Source organism: Sturnus vulgaris, chromosome 16 (assembly GCF_052056855.1).
Source record: "Sturnus vulgaris isolate bStuVul1 chromosome 16, bStuVul1.hap1, whole genome shotgun sequence".
Lineage (NCBI taxonomy): Eukaryota > Metazoa > Chordata > Aves > Passeriformes > Sturnidae > Sturnus > Sturnus vulgaris.
In genome coordinates, this window is record NC_142258.1 from 18302 (window position 1) to 41868 (window position 23567).

General features: G+C 43.2%; 2 protein-coding genes across 3 annotated transcripts; one reads left to right on the forward strand and one right to left on the reverse strand.

Moving 5' to 3' along the window:
- Window positions 1-8743: 8743 nt before the first annotated feature.
- GNPTG (N-acetylglucosamine-1-phosphate transferase subunit gamma) lies at window positions 8744-17894 on the reverse strand. 2 transcript variants are annotated; one of them, XM_088174128.1, is made up of 11 exons: window positions 17786-17894; window positions 17544-17598; window positions 17221-17288; window positions 15023-15077; window positions 14831-14914; window positions 13698-13791; window positions 12306-12420; window positions 11701-11783; window positions 11319-11447; window positions 9858-9939; window positions 8744-8914 (listed from the first exon to the last, which is right to left on the reverse strand). In XM_088174128.1, exons 1-11 carry the CDS (start codon window positions 17892-17894, stop codon window positions 8892-8894), a joined length of 897 nt encoding a protein of 298 aa, XP_088030254.1. In that variant the 3' UTR covers window positions 8744-8891. The 2 variants fall into 2 exon arrangements, with proteins under 2 accessions (XP_088030254.1, XP_088030255.1); XM_088174129.1 differs by having other exon boundaries at window positions 17743-17835.
- TSR3 (TSR3 ribosome maturation factor) lies at window positions 17867-22026 on the forward strand. The gene is made up of 6 exons (XM_014886381.2): window positions 17867-17986; window positions 18070-18286; window positions 19128-19321; window positions 19820-19993; window positions 21321-21384; window positions 21463-22026. Exons 1-6 carry the CDS (start codon window positions 17893-17895, stop codon window positions 21593-21595), a joined length of 876 nt encoding a protein of 291 aa, XP_014741867.2. The 5' UTR covers window positions 17867-17892; the 3' UTR covers window positions 21596-22026.
- The last annotated feature ends 1541 nt before the right edge of the window (window positions 22027-23567 follow it).

Here is a 23567-nt window from a genome sequence, read left to right on the forward strand (position 1 = left end):
CTTTCATTACACACTTTTCATGCCTTCTCTCCACAGATTTCTTTGAGGCAACTCTGACTCCTTTTCTCACAGGCAGCTCCACACAGCACCGACTCCTCCTCTCCTCTGTACGACTGGCTAAACCCCAGCCTGTCCCTTCCCCAGCCACCTGAGCCTGTCTGTCCCACACACAGCATCCTCTCACCTTGTCCATCCCTTGCACGGCCACGTGTCCCTTCCTCCTCGCAGCACAGCCAGCAGGCTCCAGCCCACACTGCAGCAGGCTCTGCACCTCCAGCTGGAGCTGTGCTTAGTGAAACTGGCAGCCAGCTGACCCACGCTTTTATAACAACCAGCCTCACTGGGCAGGCAAGGCTGTTTCCACTCCTTGCTAATCAGTACAGCTGTAACTCGTTGGCAACTAGTGCCTTCTGCACTATCCTTACAAACTATTCTCCTACAGAAATGGACCGGAATTCCGCGGGGATTTTCCGGGGATTCCGGGGGGATTTTCCGGGGATTCCGGGAGGATTTTGTCGGGAATTCCGGGGGGATTTTGTCGGGGATTCCGGGGGGAATTTCTGGGGGATTCCGGGGGGATTTTATCGGGGATTCCTGGGGGATATTCCCGGGGATTCCGGGGGGATTTTATCGGGGATTCTGGGCATATTTTCTCGCGGATTCCGGGGAGATTTTATCGGGGATTCCGGGGGGATTTTTCCCGGGAAATGCGGGGGGCTTTTTCCCCGCAATTCCAGGGGGATTTTCCAGGGGATTCCAGGGGGATTTTATCGGGGATACCTGGGGGATTTTCCAGGGGATTCCTGGGGGATTTTCCCGGGGATTCCGGGGGGATTTTCACGGGGATTCCGGGGGGATTTTCACTGGGATTCCGGGGCGATTTTCTCAGGGAATTCCGGGGGATTTTCTCGGGAATTCCGGGAGGATTTTCCCGAGTATTCCGGGGGGATTTTTTCGGGGAGTCCGGGGGGATTTTCCCGGGGATTCCGAGGGGATATTCCCGGGGAATTCCGGGGGGATTTTCTCCGGGATTCCGGGGGGATTTTCCAGGGGTTTCAGCGAGGAATTTCCCGGGGAATTCCCGGTGGATTTTCCAGGGGATTCCGGGTGGATTTTCTCGGGGATTCCGGGGGGATTTTCCCGAGTATTCCGGGGGGAATTTTTCGGGGAGTCCGGAGGGATTTTCCCGGGGTATCCGGGGTGATTTTACGAGGAATTCCGGGGGGATTTTCCCGAGTGTTCCGGGGGGATTTCCTCGGGGATTACGGGATGATTTTCTCGGGCTATTCCGGGGCCATTATCTCGGTGATTCCGGGGAGATTTTCTCGGGGATTCCGAGATTATTTTCCCGGGGAATTCATGGGGATTTTCCCGGGGATTCCGGGGGGATATTCGCGGGGATTCCGGGGGATTTTCTCGGAGATTCCGGGGGGATTTTCATGGGGATTCCGGGGTATTTTCTCCTGGATTCCGGGGAATTTTCCGTGGATTCCTGGGGGATTTTGCCGAGTATTTCGGGAGAATTTTCTCGGGGATTCCGGGGTGATTTTCCCGGGAAATTCCGGGGGATTTTCTCGGGGATTCCGGGGGATTTTTTCGGGGAGTCCGGAGGGATTTTCCCGGGGATTCCGGGGGGATTTTACGAGGAATTCCGGGGGGGTTTTCTCGGCGATACCGGGGGGATATTCTCGGGGATTCCGGGATGATTTTCCCGGGGAATTCCAGGGGATTATTCCGGCGATTCCGGGGGGATTTTCTCGGCGATTGCGGGGGGATTTTCTCGGGGATTCCGGGGGGATTATCCCGGGGAATTCTAGGGGATTTTCTCGGGGATTCCGGGGGATTTTCCCGGGGAATTCCGGGGGGATTTTCTCGGGGAGTCCGGGGAGATTTGCCCGGGGATTCCGAGGGATTTTCAGGGGAATCCGGGGGGATTTTCTCGGGGATTCAGGGGGGTTTTTCTCGGGGATTCAGGGGGGATTTTCCAGGGGATTCCGGGGGGATTTTCTCGCGTATTCCCGGGGCATTTTCCTGGAGATTCCAGGGGGATTTTATCGGGGATTCCGGGGGGATTATCCAGGGGATTCCGGGGGGTTTTTCCAGGGGATTCCGGGCATATTTTCCCGAGTATTACGGGCGAATTTTCTCGGGGATTCCGGGGAGATTTTCTTGGGGATTCCGGGGGGGCTTTCACAGGGATTTCTGGGGGATTTTCGCGTGGATTCCGGGGGGATTTTCTCGCGGATTCCGGGGGCTATTTTCCCGGGGATTCCGGGGGAAATTTCTCGGGGAGTCCGGGGGGATTTTCTAGGGGATTCTGGGGGATTTTCCATCGGACTCCGGGTTGATTTTCCCGGGGACTCCGGGGGATTTTCTCGGGGATTTCTGGAGGATTTTCCCGGGGATTCCGGGCGGATTTTCTCGTGGATTCCGGGAGGATTTTCTCTTGGATTCCGGGAGGATTTTCCCGGGGAATTCCGAGGGATTTTCAGGGGAATCCGGGGGGATTTTCTCGGGGATTCCGGGGGGATTTTCTCGGGGATTCAGGGGGATTTTCCACGGGATTCCGGGGGGATTTTCTCGGGGATTCCGGGGAGATTTTCTCACGTATTCCCGGGGCATTTTCCTGGAGATTCCAGGGGGATTTTATCGGGGATTCCGGGGGGATTATCCAGGGGATTCCGGGGGGATATTGCAGAGTATTCCGGGGGGATTTTCTGGGGGATTCCGGGGGGATTTTCCCGGCGAATTCCGGGGGGATTTTCTCGGGGATTCCTAGGGGATTTTCCAGGGGATTCCGGGGTGATTATCCCGGGGATTTTCCTGGGGGATTTTCCAGGGGATTCCGGGGGATTTTCTCGGGGATTCCGGGGAGATTATCCCGGGGATTTCGGGGAGATTTTCTGGGGGATTCCTGGGGGATTTTCTCGGGGATAGCGGACGGATTATCACGGGGATTCCGGGATGAGTTTCTCGGGGAATTCAGGGGCATTTTCCAGGGGATTCCGGGGGGATTTTCCCGGGGAATTCCGGGGGATTTTCTCGGGGATTCCGGGGGGTTTTTCCCGGGGATTCCCGGGGATTTTCTCTCGGATTTTTTCCCCAATTTTTCAAGCATTTTTTCCCGCAATTTTCCTGGATTTTTCCCAAATTTTCCCCATTTCTCACTGATTATTTTCCCCATTTCTCAATGATTTTTGCCCCAATTTATCAAAGATTTTTTTTCCCCATTTCTCACTGATGTTTTTCCCCATTTTCCCCCCATTTCTCACTGATTTTTATCCCCCATTTTTCAATGATTTTTCCCCATTTCTCTCTGATTTTTGCCCCATTTCACCATGATGTTTTCCCCATTTCTCACTGATTTTTCCGTTGATTTTTCATGGATTTTTCCACCCATTTTTCGTGGATTTTTTCCCCATTTTTCCCCATTTCTCACTGATTTTTTCCCCCATTTATCACTCCTTTTTCCCCATTTTTCCCCATTTCTCACTGATTTTTTTCCGCCATTTTTCATTGATTTTTTCCGCCATTTTTCATGGATGTTTCCCCCAATTTTCATGGATATTTCCTGATTTTCCCCCCCATTTCTCACTGATATTTGCCCCCATTTCTCTCTGAATTATTCCCTCCATTTTTCATGCATTTTCCCGCCCATTAATCACTGATTTTTTCCCCATTTCTCACCGACTTTTCCCCCCATTTCTCACTGATTTTTATCCCCCACTTCTGACTGATTTTTCCCAATTTTTCGTTGATCTTTTTCCCCATTCCTCACCGATTTTTCCCCCATTTCTCTCTGATTTTTCCATCATTTTTCATGGTTTTTCCCCCCCATTTCTCACTGATTTTACCCCCTTTCTCACTGATTTTATTAATGTTTGTATTTCTATTTCTATTTATATTTATATTTATTATTATTGTTTTGCATGTTTATGTTTATGTTTATGTTTATGTTTATATCTATGCAGGTTAACGTTTGTGCATGTTTATGTCTATGTTTATATTTATGCATATTTATTTTTATGCCGGCGAACGCGGGCAGGCGTTTTATGTAAACGCCTATCCGCCGGGGTCCTAGAGAGGCCGCCATCTTGAGCGTGTCGGGACTCTCAAAATGGCGCCTCGGGCGGCACCCCGGCTGACCTGCCAAAAATGGCGGCAGAAAGGGCGGGAAAAAATCAGGACCCCGGTGTGTAGGCATAAGATGCCTGATTACATCGCCGACGCCGATCCGCTCGCCGACAATTTTCCCGGATGTTTCAGAGCGTGCCGACAACGGCCGCGCGGTCCTCGGTGCCGCGGGCGTGAGGGCGCCGGCGGGCGCGGGCAGGCGTTTTATGTAAACGCCTATCCGCCGGGGTCCTAGAGAGGCCGCCATCTTGAGTGTGTCCGCACTCTCAAAATGGCGGCTCGAGCGGCACCCCGGCTGACCTGCCAAAAATGGCGGCAGAAAGGGCGGGAAAAAATCAGGACCCCGGTGTGTAGGCATAAGATGCCTGATTACATCGCCGACAGCCGATCCGCTCGCCGCCAATTTTCCCGGACGTTTCAGAGCGTGCCGACAACGGCCGCGCGGTCCGCGGTTCCGCGGGCTGTGAGGGCGCCGGCGGGCGCGGGCAGGCGTTTTATGTAAACGCCTATCCGCCGGGGTCCTAGAGAGGCCGCCATCTTGAGTGTGTCCGCACTCTCAAAATGGCGGCTCGGGCGGCACCCCGGCTGACCTGCCAAAAATGGCGGCAGAAAGGGCGGGAAAAAATCAGGACCCCGGTGTGTAGGCATAAGATGCCTGATTACATCGCCGACGCCGATCCGCTCGCCGACAATTTTCCCGGACGTTTCAGAGCGTGCCGACAACGGCCGCGCGGTCCCCGGTGCCGCGGGCGTGAGGGCGCCGGCGGGCGCCGACAGGCGTTTTATGTAAACGCCTATCCGCCGGGGTCCTAGAGAGGCCGCCATCTTGAGTGTGTCCGCACTCTCAAAATGGCGGCTCGGGCGGCACCCCGCCTGACCTGCCAAAAATGGCGGCAGAAAGGGCGGGAAAAAATCAGGACCCCGGTGTGTAGGCATAAGATGCCTGATTACATCGCCGACGCCGATCCGCTCGCCGACAATTTTCCCGGACGTGTCAGAGCGTGCCGACAACGGCCGCGCGGTCCTCGGTGCCGCGGGCGTGAGGGCGCCGGCGAGCGCGGACAGGCGTTTTATGTAAACGCCTATCCGCCGGGGTCCTAGAGAGGCCGCCATCTTGAGCGCTGCCGCACGGCTGGGTCCCGGCCCGCGGGCCCTTCCGCCATCCTGAGAGGGGCACGGTGCAGTACCCGCCTGTGTCCACACGGCGGCAGCACTGCCGCCCAACTCAGCCCGGCACTGCCGCCCTGTCAGGGACAGACAGAGAAGGGAGAGAGTTCCAAGCACCAGAGTCCCCACCCGTCATAAAATCCTCTCAATGAACGCCCCAAAAAAAACCCCGACCCAAACTAAAAATGCCCTGCCTCTGACCAAATGAAAAAAAAACCTTTTATATATATAAATCATCTATTTTTTAATATTTAATTTCTAGTCATAATCTAGACATATTTCATATATTCAATTTAATTGCTATTCTATTTATCATATATACAATATTATTTTATTATTCATTATATACATAGATTTATATTACTAATGTTATTTCTATTTTATCTATATCCATCTATATTTGGAGGTTCATAGTTTTTAATATTATTTCTTTAAAAGCTCTGCCTCTAACCAAATAGAAACAAAAAACTCGATTATTTTAAATTATATTTGAATATATTTTTCTATTTAGTTTTCATATTTATATCTGTAGATTTATATGTCTATATTGTGTATTCGATATTTATATACTATTTAATGTAGTTTTTACTAGTATATTAATATACTCGATGCTATTTACATTCTATTATAACATACTATTTAATATAACATATTAAAATCGATAAATTATTTATATTACATACTACATACATGTATTTTATATTTATATTTATTTCTATATATTTATACTTACATATATATATGCATATATAGTTATCATCATTTTATGTCAGTATCTATTTTTGCATATTTGTATATTTTTGCCTATATTATTTATATTATTTATTAAAAAGCCTCCTCTAACCAAATAAAAACCAATAAAACATTCCTTTTAAAGTCTGAATATTTGTATATTTCTATTTTCATAACATAATATAATGTAATGTAATATATTTATATATTGGTTTCTTATATTTGCTTCTATATTTTTATTCTTTATCTTTTCTATTTACAGTATCTATAAAAAAACCCTACCTCTATCCAAACACAAGCCAATAAAACATTCCTTTTAGACTATATTTAGCTGTTTTTTAAGGTTCTGTTTTTCATGCATTCTACACCCACCCCTCCCTCTCAATGTTCTGGCACCCACCATGACCCCCCCCCATGCCCGACTCACCTGCTCCTCCAGCGCAGCCCGTCTCCCTCTCCCAGGGACCTTGGGGTGCCCCAAACCACGTCGGAGCCCCCCTCAGCCTTTTTTCCTCACCCCAAAGAAGGCACAGAACGACTCCTTTAATGAAGTTGTTTTAACAATTGTAAGGCTAGAGCTTTTGGTATCCACTGCTTGCCATCCCTTGTAAACCAATTTTTTTCTTCTTTCTTCTGCAGCTTAATAAACCTCTTTTTTTCCCCATAGTTTTCCAAATGCATGTATTACCGCATATGCATATTTAGAATCAGTAAATATATTTAATGTCTTGTCCTGCTATAATTCACAGGCTCTCAAAAGCGTGTGCAGCTCTGCTGTCTGAGCTGACCAGGTGGCTGGTAACCTCCCCCCTTCCTTTAATTGCTTTCCATTCACGATAGAGTATCCTGTAAATCATGAAGAATGGGGGGGAAAAATCAGTGAGAAATGGGGAAAAAAATCCATGAAAAATGGGGGAACAAATCAGTGAGCAACGGGGAAAAGTGGGGAAAAATTAATTGAGAAATGGGGAAAAAAAATCCCTGAAGAATGGGGGGAAAAATCAGTGCGAAATGGGGAAAAATGGGTAAAAAAATCAGTGCAAAATGGGGGGGAAAATCAATGAGAAATCGGGGAAAAACATAAGTAAGAAACGGGGGGGGGGGAAATCCATGAAAAATGGGGAAAAATCAGTGGGAAATGGGGATAAATCTGGAAAAAAATCCATGAAAAATGGGGGGAAATATCAGTGAGAAATGGGGGAAAATGGGGAAAAAGTCAGTGAGAAATGGGGAAAAATCAGTGAAAAACGGGGGGAAAACTCCATGAAGAATGGGAGAAAAAATCAGTGAGAAATGGGGAAAAAAATCCCTGAAAAATGGGGGAAAATATCAGTAAGAAATGGGAAAAAAATGGGGAAAAAATCATTGAGAAATGGGGAAAAAATCATTGATAAATCGGGGGAAAAATCAGTGTGAAAGGGGGGGAAAAATCGGGATCGGGGACGTGGACCGGGACTGGGATCAGGGACCGTGACGGGGAAATGGGACAGGGACCGGGATCGCGGACGGGGACCTGGGACAGGGACCAGGATCGGGGACCGGGACCGGGGAAAGGGACCGGGACCGGGATCGGGGATCCGCTGCGGAGGCGGGGGATGCTTTATGGGACTGCCCGAGCTGGCAGTGCCGGGTCTGGGGCGTTGGGGCGCGCCTTGGGGGGCTGCGGGTGCGCTCGTTTCCTCTTCTGCATGGCCTTCTGTGTGAGCATCTCTCGTTGCGACTGCTCTTGGAGAGTCAAACCCCTCCTCCTAAGTGGTCTCAGGAGCCTGGCAGGGTGAGTTTTGTTTCACAGGGGAAAGGGCCACTGGTCGTGTCCAGAGACCTGTGCACCCAGCCAGGTTTCTGCCTGATAAAATTCCAAATGGATGAGGATTTCTCCCAGCCCCAAGCTGCCCCCACCTGTAACCCTGGCTGCCTTTGGGGTGCCCAAAGCCTCCTCTGTGCAGATCTCAGGAACCTGGGAGGGGTGAACAATGTTGCACAGGGAAAAACCCCACAGATTTTATCTCCGGGCCCGGGGCCAGGAGCAGGCATTTGCGTGCTATAATTCCAGAAGGAGCACGGTGTCTCCCAGACCCAAGCCGCATCCAGCTGTGACCCAGCTGCTCTTGGAGTGCCAAAAGCCTCCTCGTAGCTGATCTCAGGAACCCTGGAAGGGTGAGTTTGGTTTCACAGGGAAAAGGCCTCAGTTTGTGTCCAGAGATCAAATAAGGGACTCTGCTTTTCCTCTAGTTCTCCTTCCTGTTTTCACCTGGGCTACAAGGATGGGCATGGCCTGTATTTCTCATATCAAAGTGATGTTACTAAATTTGTCCAGAAGTTCTGATTATTATTTTTATTAGTAGTAGTAATTTTCTGATAGAAAACACTCTCATTTTGCCTTTCCCACGTTGTTTCCAGGTGCTGCCCAGGATGGACATCTGTGGTCTCAGACAGTGATTCCCGAGGAGCAAGGAAAGCCTTTTCCTCACCTGCACAGTTCAGGTGGATGGGACAGAATTGGTGTGGCCTGACAAGGCAGGAAAAGCTGTCTGTGTTCTGGAGTGCCTTGAAAGCTTTCTCCGTCAGGTTTGGAAGGGGTTTCTCTTTGGGATTTCTTGTGATGCAGCACCACGGGTATCCCTTTGTGCCAAGTCCAGTGCTAAAGGATTGAAGAACTGACAAGTGGGGTCTGGGATGAAAATGCCGCTAATAAAATTAAGCAAAGAACACAATAAGAGAAATGAGCATCCTTTTAATGTCTGAAATAATTAGGAATAAAAATGCTGGAAAAGGGCACTCTGAATTGGTGTCACTTGTCATGGATAAAACCCCAGACAAGGAGAGTTGGAGAGTCAGAGATTTTACAGATCCTGGTCTCACCTCAGCCTTTCAGCAGAGTCTGCAGGGAGAGGAAAGAAAATGGATCAGAACAGACAGCCTGCTTCCAGAAAATCATCATCATCACCATCATTCATAAAGCATTAAGCAGAGCCGTAAGAACTTCCCCTGTGAGGTTTTCTAGACCTCCGGGTGCTCTTAGGCACACACACTGTGGACTTATGTTCTTTTTTAAAAAGCAAAGCAACTAATAGTTGGTATAAAGTTATTTATTGTAGAAGCACAACACAAAACAAAACAAAGAAAAACAATGGCATAAGCACATGGCATAAAAGCAAGTGGTCAAAGTAATGGCAAAATGTGATGGCAAAATGCACGTGGCATAAAGCCGTGGCATAGAGCACCAGCTCTCCCTGATGTATGATTTTATTGAAACTTTTTAATTAGCCAAGACAGAAATTTGGACCACTACTTCTTAACTTACTAAAATTTTAGTTTTTTAACACGCCAAGCTATGTATAAAATATGTACATGGCTTATCTTGTTTTAACTAAAAATTATAAGCAATATTTTTAACTTTATTATGTCTGAAACTAAGGTCTTAAATCCTCTAAAAACACTAATATGTTTTTTAACCTTTATTAGAACATGTACTACTTCTCAGGCATCTAAGACCTTTTACTCACTAAAAGCACTTAACATTTATTCCACTTACTTTCTCACTTACTCCATATACTCACTCATTTTATTTGAAGGCTTTAATTCAGTCCCTGCACTCTGATTTCTCTTTGAAAAAAATCAGAGAGACTCCTGACTTACTGACTTCAACATCTCCCTCTCTGCTTTGAACTACAAAGATTTTAGTTATTAAAAATTTTGTCTACTAAATTTTACCTCCATATATGCCAGATTATTTGACTGTTGCTGTAACTGGAAACAGCATTAGGGTATTCACATTCTGAGCAGACAACATGGAAAAGAATGATTAAAAAAAAAAATCTCACCAGAATTTCCTCTGTATGCAATACCATGCTGACTTAATAAAACTCTAAGTTTTTTTATTTCTTCGGAAAGTTGCTTGTATTCCTAAGAAAGAAAATACATTAAAAATAGTTCTCCCACTTTTCAAATACATACCTAAATAAGGAGCTTTTAAGAAAAAAATGCCTCTCTGCACAGCTGTTACACCTTTTGGCTTTAAAGATTTTAAAATGCTTGTTCCAAGAACACAGAGCAAATTTTAGAGAAAGATGTATGTCTGTGTTGCCAAAAGAGGAGGCAGCTTTTTTCAAGCCCAAGAGTAAAACTTAGGAATGCCTTCTGTAACTATTTCACATCTGTCCTGTAACTAGCATTCTATCATAGAATAAATCTTAAGTTTGCTTCAGGACTACCCTTACTTTATAATTATCATAAATCTGCAGTCTGGAAATTAGTCAGCTCCTCAACTCTTGACCTAGTAACTTCATGTTCTTGCTCTCAGCAGTTTCTGTTAACTGACAGACAGGGATTGCTTAGTTCTTTTGAGACTCAAACCATATACCTGAAGTCTTAGAGAAGCCTGTATTTTTGTTGTGTTTCGGTGTTTACATGAATAACGATAAAGCAAAAGAATAAGTATTTAAGATTCTATGGCTACCAAACCAGCCAATTTATGTCAATTAAGCTATGATGAAGCCAGAAAAATACATAGAAATTATTAAATACTGTGTTGTTAATGAGTGGGAAAAAAAAAAAAAATCACGTGAATGTTCCGCCTCCTATGAGATCAAAATGGTGATCTTTGTATTAAAGTATATTCAGCTTAACCATAGTTTTATTTGGTTATATTCATGAATTACTACATCGTGTTTTGTCTTTGCTATATTTTTCAAATAAAAAGACAACAGCAACTGATTCTCTACATTATAATGAATGAATTCCCTTCCACGCTCTTTTTGTGATGGTCTTTTGGGCTGAGCATACCTTCCAAATCTGTTGGAGAAGAACTACTCACATACATAAAGAGTCATTCAGAAATAAATAGAGCCATTCTGCCTTTTGCTGGTGCAACAGCCAATGCATTCTTACACAAGTCTGGGAAATTATCCACAGACAGAAGTGTCAACATTCTTGAGGCTGGTTACGTATGTATCTTCACTAGTAATTCCTTCCTGTCTCCAAACTGATATTCCCCAGAAAGAGTTACCTACAAGGTGTTCACAACCCAAGTGCATACACTAATGCCTTCATAACCCCCATCTTCTTACTCAGCATTCATTTTTGCTGGTTTGTTTTTAACTTAGGGGCTATAATGAAGATACCAAATCACACTATATGCAGGCTGCTACATATTGAAACCAGAAAAGATAACCCCATGAAGAGATTCAGCTGAATACCAAGGGCATTCACATAATGCTCTCCCACTGATACTGTCATACAGTAAAAAGGTGGCAATTCCACATTGTAAATATTATGCTCTATACCTTACTGCACTTTTCCACTGTTTCAAATTCCAGAGTTATTTTCTTATTCTGTTTTCCAACTTCGTTTTCTTCTGTTGCTTTTAGAAGTCCTGCTTCCTCAAAAATCTCTTTCAGAATTTTTTTGTAACCCTAAAAAAGAAAGTTTCCAAAAGGTGATAGATCAATCTATTCAACTCTCATCTCTGCTTGTAATTTGCACTGGCCATTCCAAGTCCTCAAGCTTCATTACTAGTTCATACAGTAGTTACAGAACATGAAAATTACTATTTGCCAACTGCAGAATAAACACATCTACTCCAAAACAAGAACCTACAGAAGCCAGGCTTGGCTATTTGACAGGAATTGGTTTTTTACCAAATAGAGTTGGAAAAAATGAATGAACCTGGTCAGTTATTAGTTCATCGTACAGAAGCTGCTCTGCTTCATCCCACTTCCTTTGCAGTGCTTCAGTCAGAGTTGGATAAACTGAAAAATGGAAGTCAAACCATGTAAAAACCAAGAGCACTGTCCTGCATTAGTTAATTCCTCCTCTAGTATCACACAAGAACTCAACGTTTCTACACATTATACAGTCTCTACGGCTTTCAAGAGCTGGGCTTACACTTAAATTGCACTTCATGCGTTTAAAGTTTCTGGAAAATGACCAGAAAATTTTCTTATTTCCAGATACAAGGCCTCATATTCCTTTGCTCAATGTAATTCTAATTGAGCTTTTTTTTGTAATCTAAGTCAATGGGCAGATACTAGAGGGCTTATTCCTACAGTCCAAGAAAAGAAAAGAAAAATCATTCACCAGGTCTACACTAGCAATGACAATTTATTTCAGAAATACTTCTGTGTTACAATGACTGGGATTTAATAAACACTTCATATTATATGTAAACATTTAATACTAATCTATTTTAAGGTACTAACTCAGCCTAAAAATGGACGCTCTGAGGACAGTGTAATATGCCACTGTTACACAAAGTATTTTTTAAACCTTACCTAAAACTGAGTGGGGATGGCACACGAGAGGAGTCTCAAATGTCAGAGAGTAAACACAAGTACTTGGCTCAGACACATAAGCCAATTTATTGCTCTTTCCACAAACAAGATGAACCTAAACATCAGTAAAAACTAAGATGAGAAAAAAGTCTACATGAAACAATACCACTACTGATGATCAATTTGCTGTGTTCCAGTGCCAGTAGATGCATTTCTGTACATACTGTCACGTCAAAGTTTCCAGCGCTTTTTTTAACTTTTTCCGACAGAAAAAGCATCATAGCAAGCACACTGTCCATTTATTTTATCAAATGTGAAAACTGCTTTCTCTAATGGGAAATTATTCTCCACACCAACCATTATTCCTCTGACTATTAAGCACCATGTTCCCAGCAAGAATGAGAGTAAAAAGGACAGTGTATAGGACACCCTTTAGAATTTCATCTAACATAAGCACGATTTTCTTAAAATTTTATTTCTGACCAATGTGCTAATTTAAGTCACATCTGCAGAGAATTGTTTTCATATTTAGATTTGCAGCACAGTATTTCCTGTCTTCAAAATGAAATGCCAGTGAAATATTTCAATCACAGTATCAAAGGTCATACAAGAATATGAATTATTTCTGCAACTTCTATGGGAAATAAAGATGTTAAGTGGGCACCTCTGTTAGAGCATAACGTTTTAACCTTGGCCAGGATATGGCAGCCAAGTTGGCAGCTAATCACAAGAGATTCAACAAGGCCAAGTGCTGGGTACTGCACTCGGGTCATACAACCCCGTGCACTGCTCCAGGCTTGGGCAGAAATAGCTGGAAAGCTGCCTGGTGGAAAAAGGCCTGGGGATGCTGGTTGACAGGTGCTACTCATCAGGCTTGTGCTCCAGACCCTTCCACAGCTCCTGTGCCCTTCTCTAGACATGCTCCATCACCTCAAAGTCTTTCCTGAAATGCCTCTAGTACTTGTTCTTACACCATGCTTAGCTTCTCAGCAGGCTATTGTTAACTGCCTAATTCTCTTCCCTCCTTTTCCCTGGATGTTTTTAATAGGCTGACATCTTGAATTCAACAAAGAGCTCTTTTCTTAATATTGCCTGACACAAATTACAAAGCACCGTACTGTATTTCTACAGTAATAATATTAACAGTCTATTTATCAAGGAAAAAAATAAGTTGTAAGTAACCAATGAGAAAACACAAGTAAATGTCTTCAAAATTTTATCCTGATTCTAGCTTTCCTCCTCCATTCATTCATATAGTTCCTGCAGGAATCTCTATGTTTTCTATCACAGCTTAAATGATGACTTCTTCAGGGTAGGAATGTTTCAGTTTGTAATCTCACAAGTGTATGCAGAGTCATGCTGTCTGAATTAGCATAGTCTAAGTTATTATACCTTTGTCTGTCTGCTCTTAGTTTCACAGGAGTCTCCTTCTCTCATCCACATTCCAACAAATGTGTTGTTGTCAATTTCCCATTCATGCCAGATTCTGAAAAAAGAGGACACTATTTTGTTTTAAGTTACTGGACAGAAAAAGATGAACCATCAGAAAGAAAACCAAGAATACCCTTATACCATGTTCAGTTTAAGTGTATATACTTCGTTTTTGTTGTCTTCGTATTTACATTTCCTACAGCCAACACCTTGGAAGCAGTGTAGCTCGTTATCCAGGCTGCTATACAGGACACATCAACAGCACTTTTTGAGAGCAGAGTTTTGGATCAAATTCCAGTTTACTAACTATATGCACTTAGAAATCTGTGTTTAAGAGCAGTAAAATACAGTTTATAGACTGATGCCACAAAAAAGTCCATGAGGTTAAGTACCTGGTGCAACTCAGTCTGATTGCAGGATTTTTAGTGCTGGTGAGAGCACCTACAAAAACTACTCTACTTCCGCTAGCCCGAAAACAAATTATACCCTCAGCATGGTGATGTACCAGTTTCCTCATGTACTGGCTTACCATTCTGCACATAGGAAAAGAAGAGACATCTATATACAAAACATCTAGAAAAGGAATGGTCTGGTGTATACTTGGATTTATTTTAGCTATTATGATTTGGTGGTATTATGATCTAGGGTTTTTAAATACTTTGGGATACTTTTTTTTGGGTCTACGTTAAGCATTTCATAACTCCTTATGTTTAACAACCATTAGGCATAAAGCACTCTTTTAATTTTGTAATTTTTGTATTTTAACTCAAACTGCAAATCGTTAATGGACATGAAATCTGTGTTAATATAAGGCGGTAGGTAAGCATTATTGAATTTCTCACATGAACATATCATACTTGCAGTAGGCATTGGTTGTTAATCAGTCTCCAGCTAAAACAGGTGGTTAATATTTACCAACAAAAAAAAATATGAATTTTTCAAGACAGGGTATTTTTATGTCTAATGCCTTGGGAACTACCACAACCTAAGCTGACGAACGGAAGAATCCTAATTTTAAAACTGCCTCCTTTTTGCAATCTATGAAGTGGCCTGCTGACAATATAGCTAAAACATAAAAGGTCTAAATGCCTTACCCTAAAATCCCACTATAGGCATTCCATCGAAAAGTCTGCTCATGCTGAGTGACATTATGGAAAGGACAAAACTCATACTTGTACCTTAAAAGGAGAGAAAAGAAATAGAAAACAAGAAATGTTTCAGACTGGAATAAAAAACTAGTTAATTCCTAGTAAGTATATAAACAAAGATCCAAATCCATTACTCACGTGGATTCCACAAAACTGAAGCACATGCCAGCAAGCCTAAAGAGATGTGCAGGGCCTAAGAACATCACAACATGACATAAAGGAAAAATAACGTTTTGGTTAAATTGAAGCAAGCTACTGCAGTGACAAAAGTGCAAGGAGTATGTGACAAATTCAGTTTTCTGCTGTACAGAAGGAAATGTTTATCTTCCATATGAATTACTTTAAGTTCTCGCTAGCACTATACTGGTTTGCGTTACAATCTTTAACGTTTTTCATTCTCACTACCCAGTGAAATAGATTTTCAACAACAAAAATGAGAAACCTGCGCAAAAATAAACATTTGGAGGCCAGGTCCATAAAAGGAATCATCAGTGCAGATCCTGTCAAAATCTAACACTGAAATCACTGAAACTCTTGCTTGTCAGCTGTCTGTCTCCAAATTCATTCAAACTCTGCAAGTTTATAGCAGCAAAGCTTGTTTGTTCAAAATGTTGACAATGTTGCACATTTAGGTTTCTCCGACATTCTTAAACTGGATATTCTTTTTTGCTGTTTGCCTTCATGGTCTGATCCAGGTAGTATTCAACAAGATAAACCTTTTGTTGTCAGACAGGTTAGCAGTTGCAATTCTACTCTTGTGGTATTGACTACGAGGCTTGCTGCCAAAGGAATCCAAGATGGGTAACTTGTCATTAAAAGGGGGCGAAAGGTTCTGAACTACATGCTAGAGGAGTACCTCAGTATCTCTTGTATAAGGAAATTATCCTTAGGTTTACTAAATATTTATGAGGAAAGATGAAAAGAGATTACAAAGCATATAAAGTAAAATCCCATCCTGGATTCTAACTCCCCACTGTCAAGATTGCACGGGTACTTTTTCCAAGTATCTAGACAAGCAATTCTACAAAGGTCAGACTACCAGAATCATGCCCTCCAGAATACTTTAACCACTGGCATACAGGCAGTTCTCTTTCCCAAGTATTTTTCTGACTGTATAATCTTGCATTTCATTCTAGAGATGGACTAGGCCAAAGGGTTTGCTCCTCTACTACATGAAATCTGTGCCCCAGTGATTAGGATGCTCTCCTTGCAGATGAAAAAAAGCAAACATGCATATCCAAGAGGAATGCATTAAACTCATGTCTCCCTTTCCAGTGCAGATACTGTAGAAGAGAAATTACCAGAACTATTACCCCAACTGTTTTGTAGAAAAAAAGAACAAGTACGGTTTCCATGCTAAAGAAATAATTCTGCAAGGCAGGGTTCCATGCCCTAGGTTCATGTTCTACATACACAGTCCCAATTTTTGGCTACATGTAAGATCCCACAACAAATAAAGAAGGATTTCTGGCGTGCTCTCCTATTTTCCTGCTACTTTTGGCATCTTCCCATTCAGCATTCTATTACTAATCCCATTTCTATCTATTTCATATTTCACATGCAGTACATGCAGAATTATACACTTGCTTTGGCTTTATAAAACAAGACAGAAAACATTAAGCATAATCACATTCAATTTCATCATACCAAAATGTCTTTCTTGAATCTGAACAAAGTTTAAGTCTGTGCCTAAGGTTAGCAGAAAGAAAAGACTTACTCCCTTTTGCTAAGTCTTTGCTTTCAGTGATTATCTGTTCTCCTCTCATAGAGGGCCTAGAATTTTTTACATTCCTGTTTATTTTGCTTGAGTTGTGTATTTATGTTGTACCACCTAAGCTATGTGTGAAACGGAGCCCCTCTGACTGGTTCCAGGACTACTCTTAGGACTTTTTTTATTTAAACTATTTTTGGGTATATTAAGTACTACCAGATAATGGGATGACTTTCATATGATAATCTCAGTGACGTCGAAGATTGTGTCAACAAGAAAAGAGTGTTTACTGTGGATCAAAAGGATCTGTGACAGGCTAGAAAAACACAGAATAAAACATACGGATAGTCCTGTCACAAAAACGGAATTAACAGCATTGAGACCTGGAACCACCAGTGAAGTTAATCTAGGTTTTAATCCTTCAGGAGCTTAATGAAATATATTTGCCCGTGCTTATTTTCCATGATGCTTGTAAAATCACATGCAAAATTCGGTTTTGCGTGCATAATGTCGAAATAGACTATTTGCACTGCAAACAGCTGTTACTAAACGATAAAAGCTGTAAAAACGAAAAAAAACAAAAAAAATAAGAAAAAAACAAAACCAAAAAAACGGTTGCATGTACCTGATACTGCAGACGGGGACATCTTTGGCTGCAGCCTATTTGTTTGAGGCAAGAATGGGTTATTCAACCTTTCAAAAGAAGGAAAGTTAAACGTTTAAGGCTGAGTTATGCATCTGGCCGTGCATACACCCTCCCCTACCTGTGTTGCTCAACACCGACAGCCGCTGCCCCCGGGCCAACAGCGGGGTCTGCGGCAGCGGCCCGGCCCGGCGCCCCATCCCCGGAGGAACAAACGGGCTGGAGCGGGCGCAACGGCAGACAGACCCGAGCCCGCCGAGTGCGAGTGGATCGCGGCACGACACGGCGAGCAGGCGGCCACGTACCCGAACGTATTCGGCTCCTCCACGATCTTCATCTTCCCCGCCCAGGCGAAGAGACCTGCGAGGAGAGAGCAGTTGAACGCGGCGGATGGACCAAGCCGCCGGCGCGCCCGCCCGCCCGCGCCGTAGCCGTAGCCGTAGCCGTAGCCGTAGCCGTAGCCGTAGCCGTAGCCGTAGCCGTAGCCGCAGCCCCCGCACCCACCCAGCGCCGCCAGCAGCAGCCCCCGCACCCACCCCGCACCCACCCAGCGCCGCGCCCAGCGCCGCCAGCAGCAGCCCCGCCGCCATCGCCTCTTCCGCGGGAAGAGGAAGCGCGCGGCGCCGCGGGGCGGGGCCTCCGCCGAGCGCGGCCATGGAGCGCGGCCGGCGCGGGGGCCGGCGCGGGGGCCGGCGCGGGACTCGCAGCCTCGAGACTTTCGCGGCGGAAGCGGAGGCCGCGCTGAAAGGTGCGTGAGGCGCCGCGGGAAACGGGTCCTGCCGAGCTGTGCTGAGTCGCCCTTGGGCACTGATGTACACTTGCTGTTTTCAGCTTGCCTGGAGGGCGAGAGGGCCGCGGATGGGGGCGCTCGGGAGGCCAAGTTCCCCTGCCCCCTTGCCATGTGGGAGCTCGGACACTGTGATCCCAAGAAATGCACGGGGAGAAAACTAGCCCGGAAAGGTTTGCTGCGAACCCTGCGCCTCCGCCAGAGATTCCCGGGCGTCGTCCTGAGTCCGCTGGCCACGGAGTACGTCTCTCCCGCTGACAGGTGCGGCCCCGGTGCCTGTGGGCAAAATCCGGGCGGCGAGGGAAGTGAGGGAGGTGCAGACTGTGTTGGAGAGAGGTTCAAATACCGTCCTGATGCTCTATTAGGGAGAGCATTTTAACCACTGATTCATGGCTGAAACTCATACGGAATAAAATTGACCTTATTACACTACACTGATGCATGAACATGAGAAACAGAGCCGTTTTATCCGATCAGCTTGACATTTTTACACAGCTAGTATCAGATAACAAAAGCATCTGTAGGTCCCAATGAAAAATCAAGGTGCACGTCTTGTAGGCTAATTTCTTCAGAGCACAGCCCTGTCGTTACTGTGTCTCTTACCGTGCCATATTTATGCAAGTTCTTCGGTTAGACAACACAATGTGTTAACCGGAAAGCTTTTTGCGGAAAATGAGAATTTTCTTCAAATGTGCCTGCAGAATTTTTATAAAGATATACTTACTCAGAGAAAAGATTTGTCTCTAGAAGCAGAGAGAACCTAGCAGAGAACCTGAATCGGAACTTTGGTGCAGTTTCAAGTGTGAACATTACTATTAACCACAGTTCTCTGTCACATTTTTAAGCCTATAATTATTCACATTTCATTTTGAAACACATGGATAAGCCTTTTTTTGCCATTTACATGTTTAGAGGAAAACCACGCTACTGTTACTTCTCATTGCATCTCTGTTATAGGTTATTGGAAAGCATATGGGTTTTGATTGACAAAAGCAGGGGTCATATGCAAGTTTGTTGCCAATATAAAGCGGCAATTGGAATTCTCACTTCATCAGGAAAAGGGTGACAATTTCTTAAATACAGTGACGTTTCTTTTTTTCAGGGGTGTCATTGCTCACAGTGGAATTGCAGTCATAGATTGCTCATGGGCCAAATTAGAAGAAACTCCCTTTAAGAGAATGAGGGGGAGTCATCTGCGGTTGCTGCCTTACTTGGTGGCTGCAAATCCTGTAAACTATGGTCGGCCATGCAAGCTGTCCTGCGTGGAAGCTTTTGCTGCAGCGTTTTGCATTGTTGGTAGGCTCAAGTTGTTGTTGATAGGCTCCTACTTTGTGAAGTATGTTGGTAGCAATTACTACATCCTTAATAAATCAGAAGTGATGGTCTGCAACAAAATAAACTGTAACGCTGTCACACGGGTCATCACTTTTGACTTTGGGATCAGCTTGTCTAGCATTCTTCTGAGTGCGTATTATCTGTGGAGAATTAATGTCAGCTACTAAACAGACACAAACTGATAATCTTCATTTTGTCTGGGTGGTGCATAATATTTTTATGTAACGCTTGCCAAAAGGCTATGAACTATTCTTGGATTCAGTTCCATGTTTCAAGTTAAACTGAAATTTGAAAATATTTGTAGCCTTTCCAAAAGTTTTAATCCCCAAACACTGAAAGAAACACTGGCAAGCATCTTTCTGTTGTATTGACATGTGTGCACATACTGAACGAGAAACATGTAAGCCAAGTAAAATCTCACACTAAAGAAGAAAACCAGTGATTTATTTTCTGTTTTAGGATTCCCAGATCTAGCCACCATTCTTCTAAGGAAATTTAAATGGGGTAAGGCATTTATTGACCTGAACAAAAATCTCTTGGAAAAATACGCAGCCTGTCATTGCCAGGACGACATGCAAAGCATTGAGAAGGACTTTTTAGCCTGTGTCCCAGAAAAAAAAGACGAAGAAGTAGGTAAGAGAGAAACACAAAAACATTACACCTGCCCTTTTTCTAACTAGTTGCTTCACAGTTTTTTTCCTTAAATCTCATGAAAATACTAGCAAGGTGGCAGATAAGTGCTTTGCTGATATGTGTTCTTTTGTTCTCATACTGTGCTAAGAGTGGCCGTTTGCCCAGTTTTTTTCAACTAAAATAGGTGAAAATGACTAAAGCAATTGAATGCATAGAGTAGTGTATTCACAGCTGAAGTGTGAAGCAGTTACCTTTACTCAGATAACCAAACTGGAAAACTTAAGAGACAAAAGAAAATACTTCCTGGTTTTATATGCAGATGTTAAAAGCAGAGTATGAGTAAAAGGACTATTAATTGAGAGGGAACCGTCAGAGAAATATAGGCATACAAGTATACACAGCAAGTTAGTTACACATAAACCTAAGAAGGACCTTTAATAGACATATTTATATAGTCCTCAATCGAGATGTTTAAAATCAGGCCTATACAGATAATTAAAATAATTATAATAAGTACAAGTAGTTTATTCCCAAACTTCCAGTAATTTATTGGAATCCCAGTACTTCAGGCTGTTTTCACAGGTGAGTGCTTGGTCTCATTCAAGATAGCACAAAGAAAGGCAAGTAAGAACATATGAAGAGATTATCCTAATTAACATTTGCTTTTCTTGGTGGTTAAGCCCTGTAAAATAAGCCAGGGGCTCACGTTGTAAGAAGATGGTTAACAGCCTTTGGTTGCTCTAAGCTTTGATCTCTTTGCCATGATACTGAATTAAAGCATCCCCTTAGTGGAAGCCTAACTAGTTAGATTAAACTGAAGGCAGCTCTTAAGGGGCAATATGGCTATGCCACTTAAAGCATACTTCCACCTACAATCCTCTGTATTTTCTGGTTGAACTGCAGAACCAAGGCTGTCAGCTTCGTTTGACTTTTCTGAGGCAACAGTTCTTCCCAGCTACTTCGGCCAAAGTAAACTCAGCCCCACCCATACTCAGCAAGCGCTAAACCTGGACAGCTGTAATTTACTTCTCAGAGGACATCAGCTAACTAGAGAGCCCTTTTTCTTAACCCAAGCCTTAGAAACCTACTTACACAATCTGACTACCTCTAGAGAGTTACTGAACCCCTTGCAGGGGGTGAGGGAAAAGAGTGAAATGTCTAGACTGGGCAGGCAGGATTTGGGTTATTTTCTCATCTCACAACTATAAGAGATGTGAACTGGACTTTCTGTGCTTTCCCCTCCTTGGCATTCATATATAGGAAAATGAAGGCAGACCATTAAGCAAATGCTTTTTTCATCTTCTGCAGTTTTTCCTTTTTTTTCCAGATCCATTTGATGTTGACTTAGAAAAAGAATTTTCTAATCCCAACAGGCCAGTCAATTCTTCAGGGTAATGAAATTTAATTTAAATACTGGTTTTACTTATTGTAAGTTATTTCACTTTTATAATCTTGAAAAATGTTTCCAGTCTAGCACAAAGGAAGGAAGACTCTGAGGAGGACAGCGTGAGCAGTCCAGATGATGCCACTGAAAGCAGTGAAAGCACTGATGAGAGCAGTCCAGAAGAAATAAAAATCCCAAATAATCCCGAAGAGTCATAACATCTTCTATAAAGAAATTTTCTTGAGAATACTTGAGTGTCTTATTGACCTTGTAACTTGGTGCTTAACAAACCTTAGTCTCTGTTCAGGTCTTTTAATGCATGAAGGCTCTAGGTATTTAATTTTTAGGTAAGTATGGAATGTTGAATTATTTTGAAAGAGGTTGAAGCTTAGCTACAAGTTAAAAAATAACCCTGTCTTCTAACCAACGTATCTGGAAAGTGGTTTATAGGGGATTATTTTTAACTAATAGTGTATCAGGTAAACTTTCTTCTGGTCTGTATTTCAGCAGGAAAACGTGACTTAGCTATTGCACTGTTCATGGTACCTACCACACAAGGGGTCTTGACTTTTTGCAGGCTTGACCCTGCCATATGTATTCCAACTACTTCATCTACTTAGAATAAACTGAGCTAAGCTTGAAAGGAAAACATGCTTGGAATTGCTTTAACGTCTCAATATGTCTTTTCAGCCACTTTAATTGCTCATTTTATTTACTCTGATACAGTCCCTAGCAGCAACACAGTGTTTTGGCACTTCATATTCAGAACTGTACTGTGAAATTTCAGATCACAGGTTTATCAATGCTGTCTCTGTATATTTTCATCACTCAAAGTGGCACTGTACCAAGTCAGAAATACACATTGCCTGACCCTTAAGGCTTTGTGAGATTCATAGCAGCACTAATATCTTAGGTCACTTTTCCCTATGCCTTCCAGTTTGTATAGTGAAAATGAGCTGTTAGGAGTTGTTTTCTATATATTTAAATAAAATACTCTGGAGTTTCAAGCACCCAACTGAAACCCAAATTTTAGCAATCCTTCAGTAGAACTGGAGATACTAAGGACAATTTGTAGACTCACCTTCACAAATCAAAGTTCTTCACATCACAGGACTTTATCCTCTTGTCCCTCTACTACAACAGGGGTTAATACTAGTGCTACTGGAGCTAGAGCTGGGAGTAACAGCAGCAGTCTAACTGGTACAAATACTGAATTTCCCATTTAAAAACAAGAAGCACAAGTAAATTAATTCTACAAGGAGACTTCTCCTTTGATTCGTTTTTTTTTCAGTAACTTCCTTACCCATATGAAAGCTGTCCCAAATGTGCTGTTTTAGCAAGGATTTCTTAGATAGTGAAAAGAAAGCAATTCAACTTAAGTTTCAAAGGACTGAGAAAAATGTGAGCATGTCAGCTACTCTAATTTGTGGGAATAGCTTTTATATTATAAATCTATAGCAAATCAAATGGAGAGAAGCAAAACAGATATGGGAACAGAACGATGTAACTTAGATTAACTTAAGTGTTGAGCAGTAGCCATTTTTTAAAAAAAGCACAGAAGAAGCTAAGCTCAGATGGAACAAAGCTTTTCATTTTTTTTTTGTTTTGCAGAATGATTTTGACTTCTTTAAAAATAAAATTTAAAAAAGCAGTGAAAGTTTAATAGAAAGCGTATCAGCTTCACATACATGAAAGTAACTTACATAATTTAACAGATTTCCTTTACAGAAGGAAACTGTAATTGCATACAGCACATCCTTTCCCTAGAAGCTACATGCATTAACGTATGGAAAAAGGCACAAAATTATTTCTGATAAACAAGCACCATTAAAAATCCTCAGCATTCCTTGGACAACTTTTATTATTGTTCCTATCAGTCCAAAGCTCACATAATTTTATATTAACACGGTGACACCAGTATGCTGATCCCATTATGCACCGTAAGCAATTGGTCTCTGCCTGAGGAAGTGATCAGAGTTGACTTGCTGCTGTTAGCACACATGGCCCAAAGCAAGGGCCACATTCGTGCTCCGTATCAGGGACAGGCAAAACAAATGAAGGCAACATCTAAACAAAAGGCAAACTCAGCATCACGGGCCTTAAAAACAGGACTTGCACTGAATTGTGTTCAGAGCCATTTAAATGGCAGTCTTTTAATAATTTTTAATGAAGATAAATGAAACAAAGCCC

Coding starts and splice junctions, on each gene's coding strand:
- GNPTG (XM_088174128.1), bottom strand. CDS start 17,894: ATGGCCGCGCTCGGCGGAGGCCCCGCCCCGCGGCGCCGCGCGCTTCCT. Junction 17,599..17,785: donor GGCGCTGGGCGCGGCGCTGG/GTGGGTGCGGGG, acceptor CTCTCCTCGCAG/GTCTCTTCGCCTGGGCGGGG. Junction 14,915..15,022: donor TTCAGTTTTGTGGAATCCAC/GTGAGTAATGGA, acceptor TCTCCTTTTAAG/GTACAAGTATGAGTTTTGTC.
- TSR3 (XM_014886381.2), top strand. CDS start 17,893: ATGGAGCGCGGCCGGCGCGGGGGCCGGCGCGGGGGCCGGCGCGGGACT. Junction 17,987..18,069: donor AGCGGAGGCCGCGCTGAAAG/GTGCGTGAGGCG, acceptor TGCTGTTTTCAG/CTTGCCTGGAGGGCGAGAGG. Junction 18,287..19,127: donor TACGTCTCTCCCGCTGACAG/GTGCGGCCCCGG, acceptor TCTTTTTTTCAG/GGGTGTCATTGCTCACAGTG.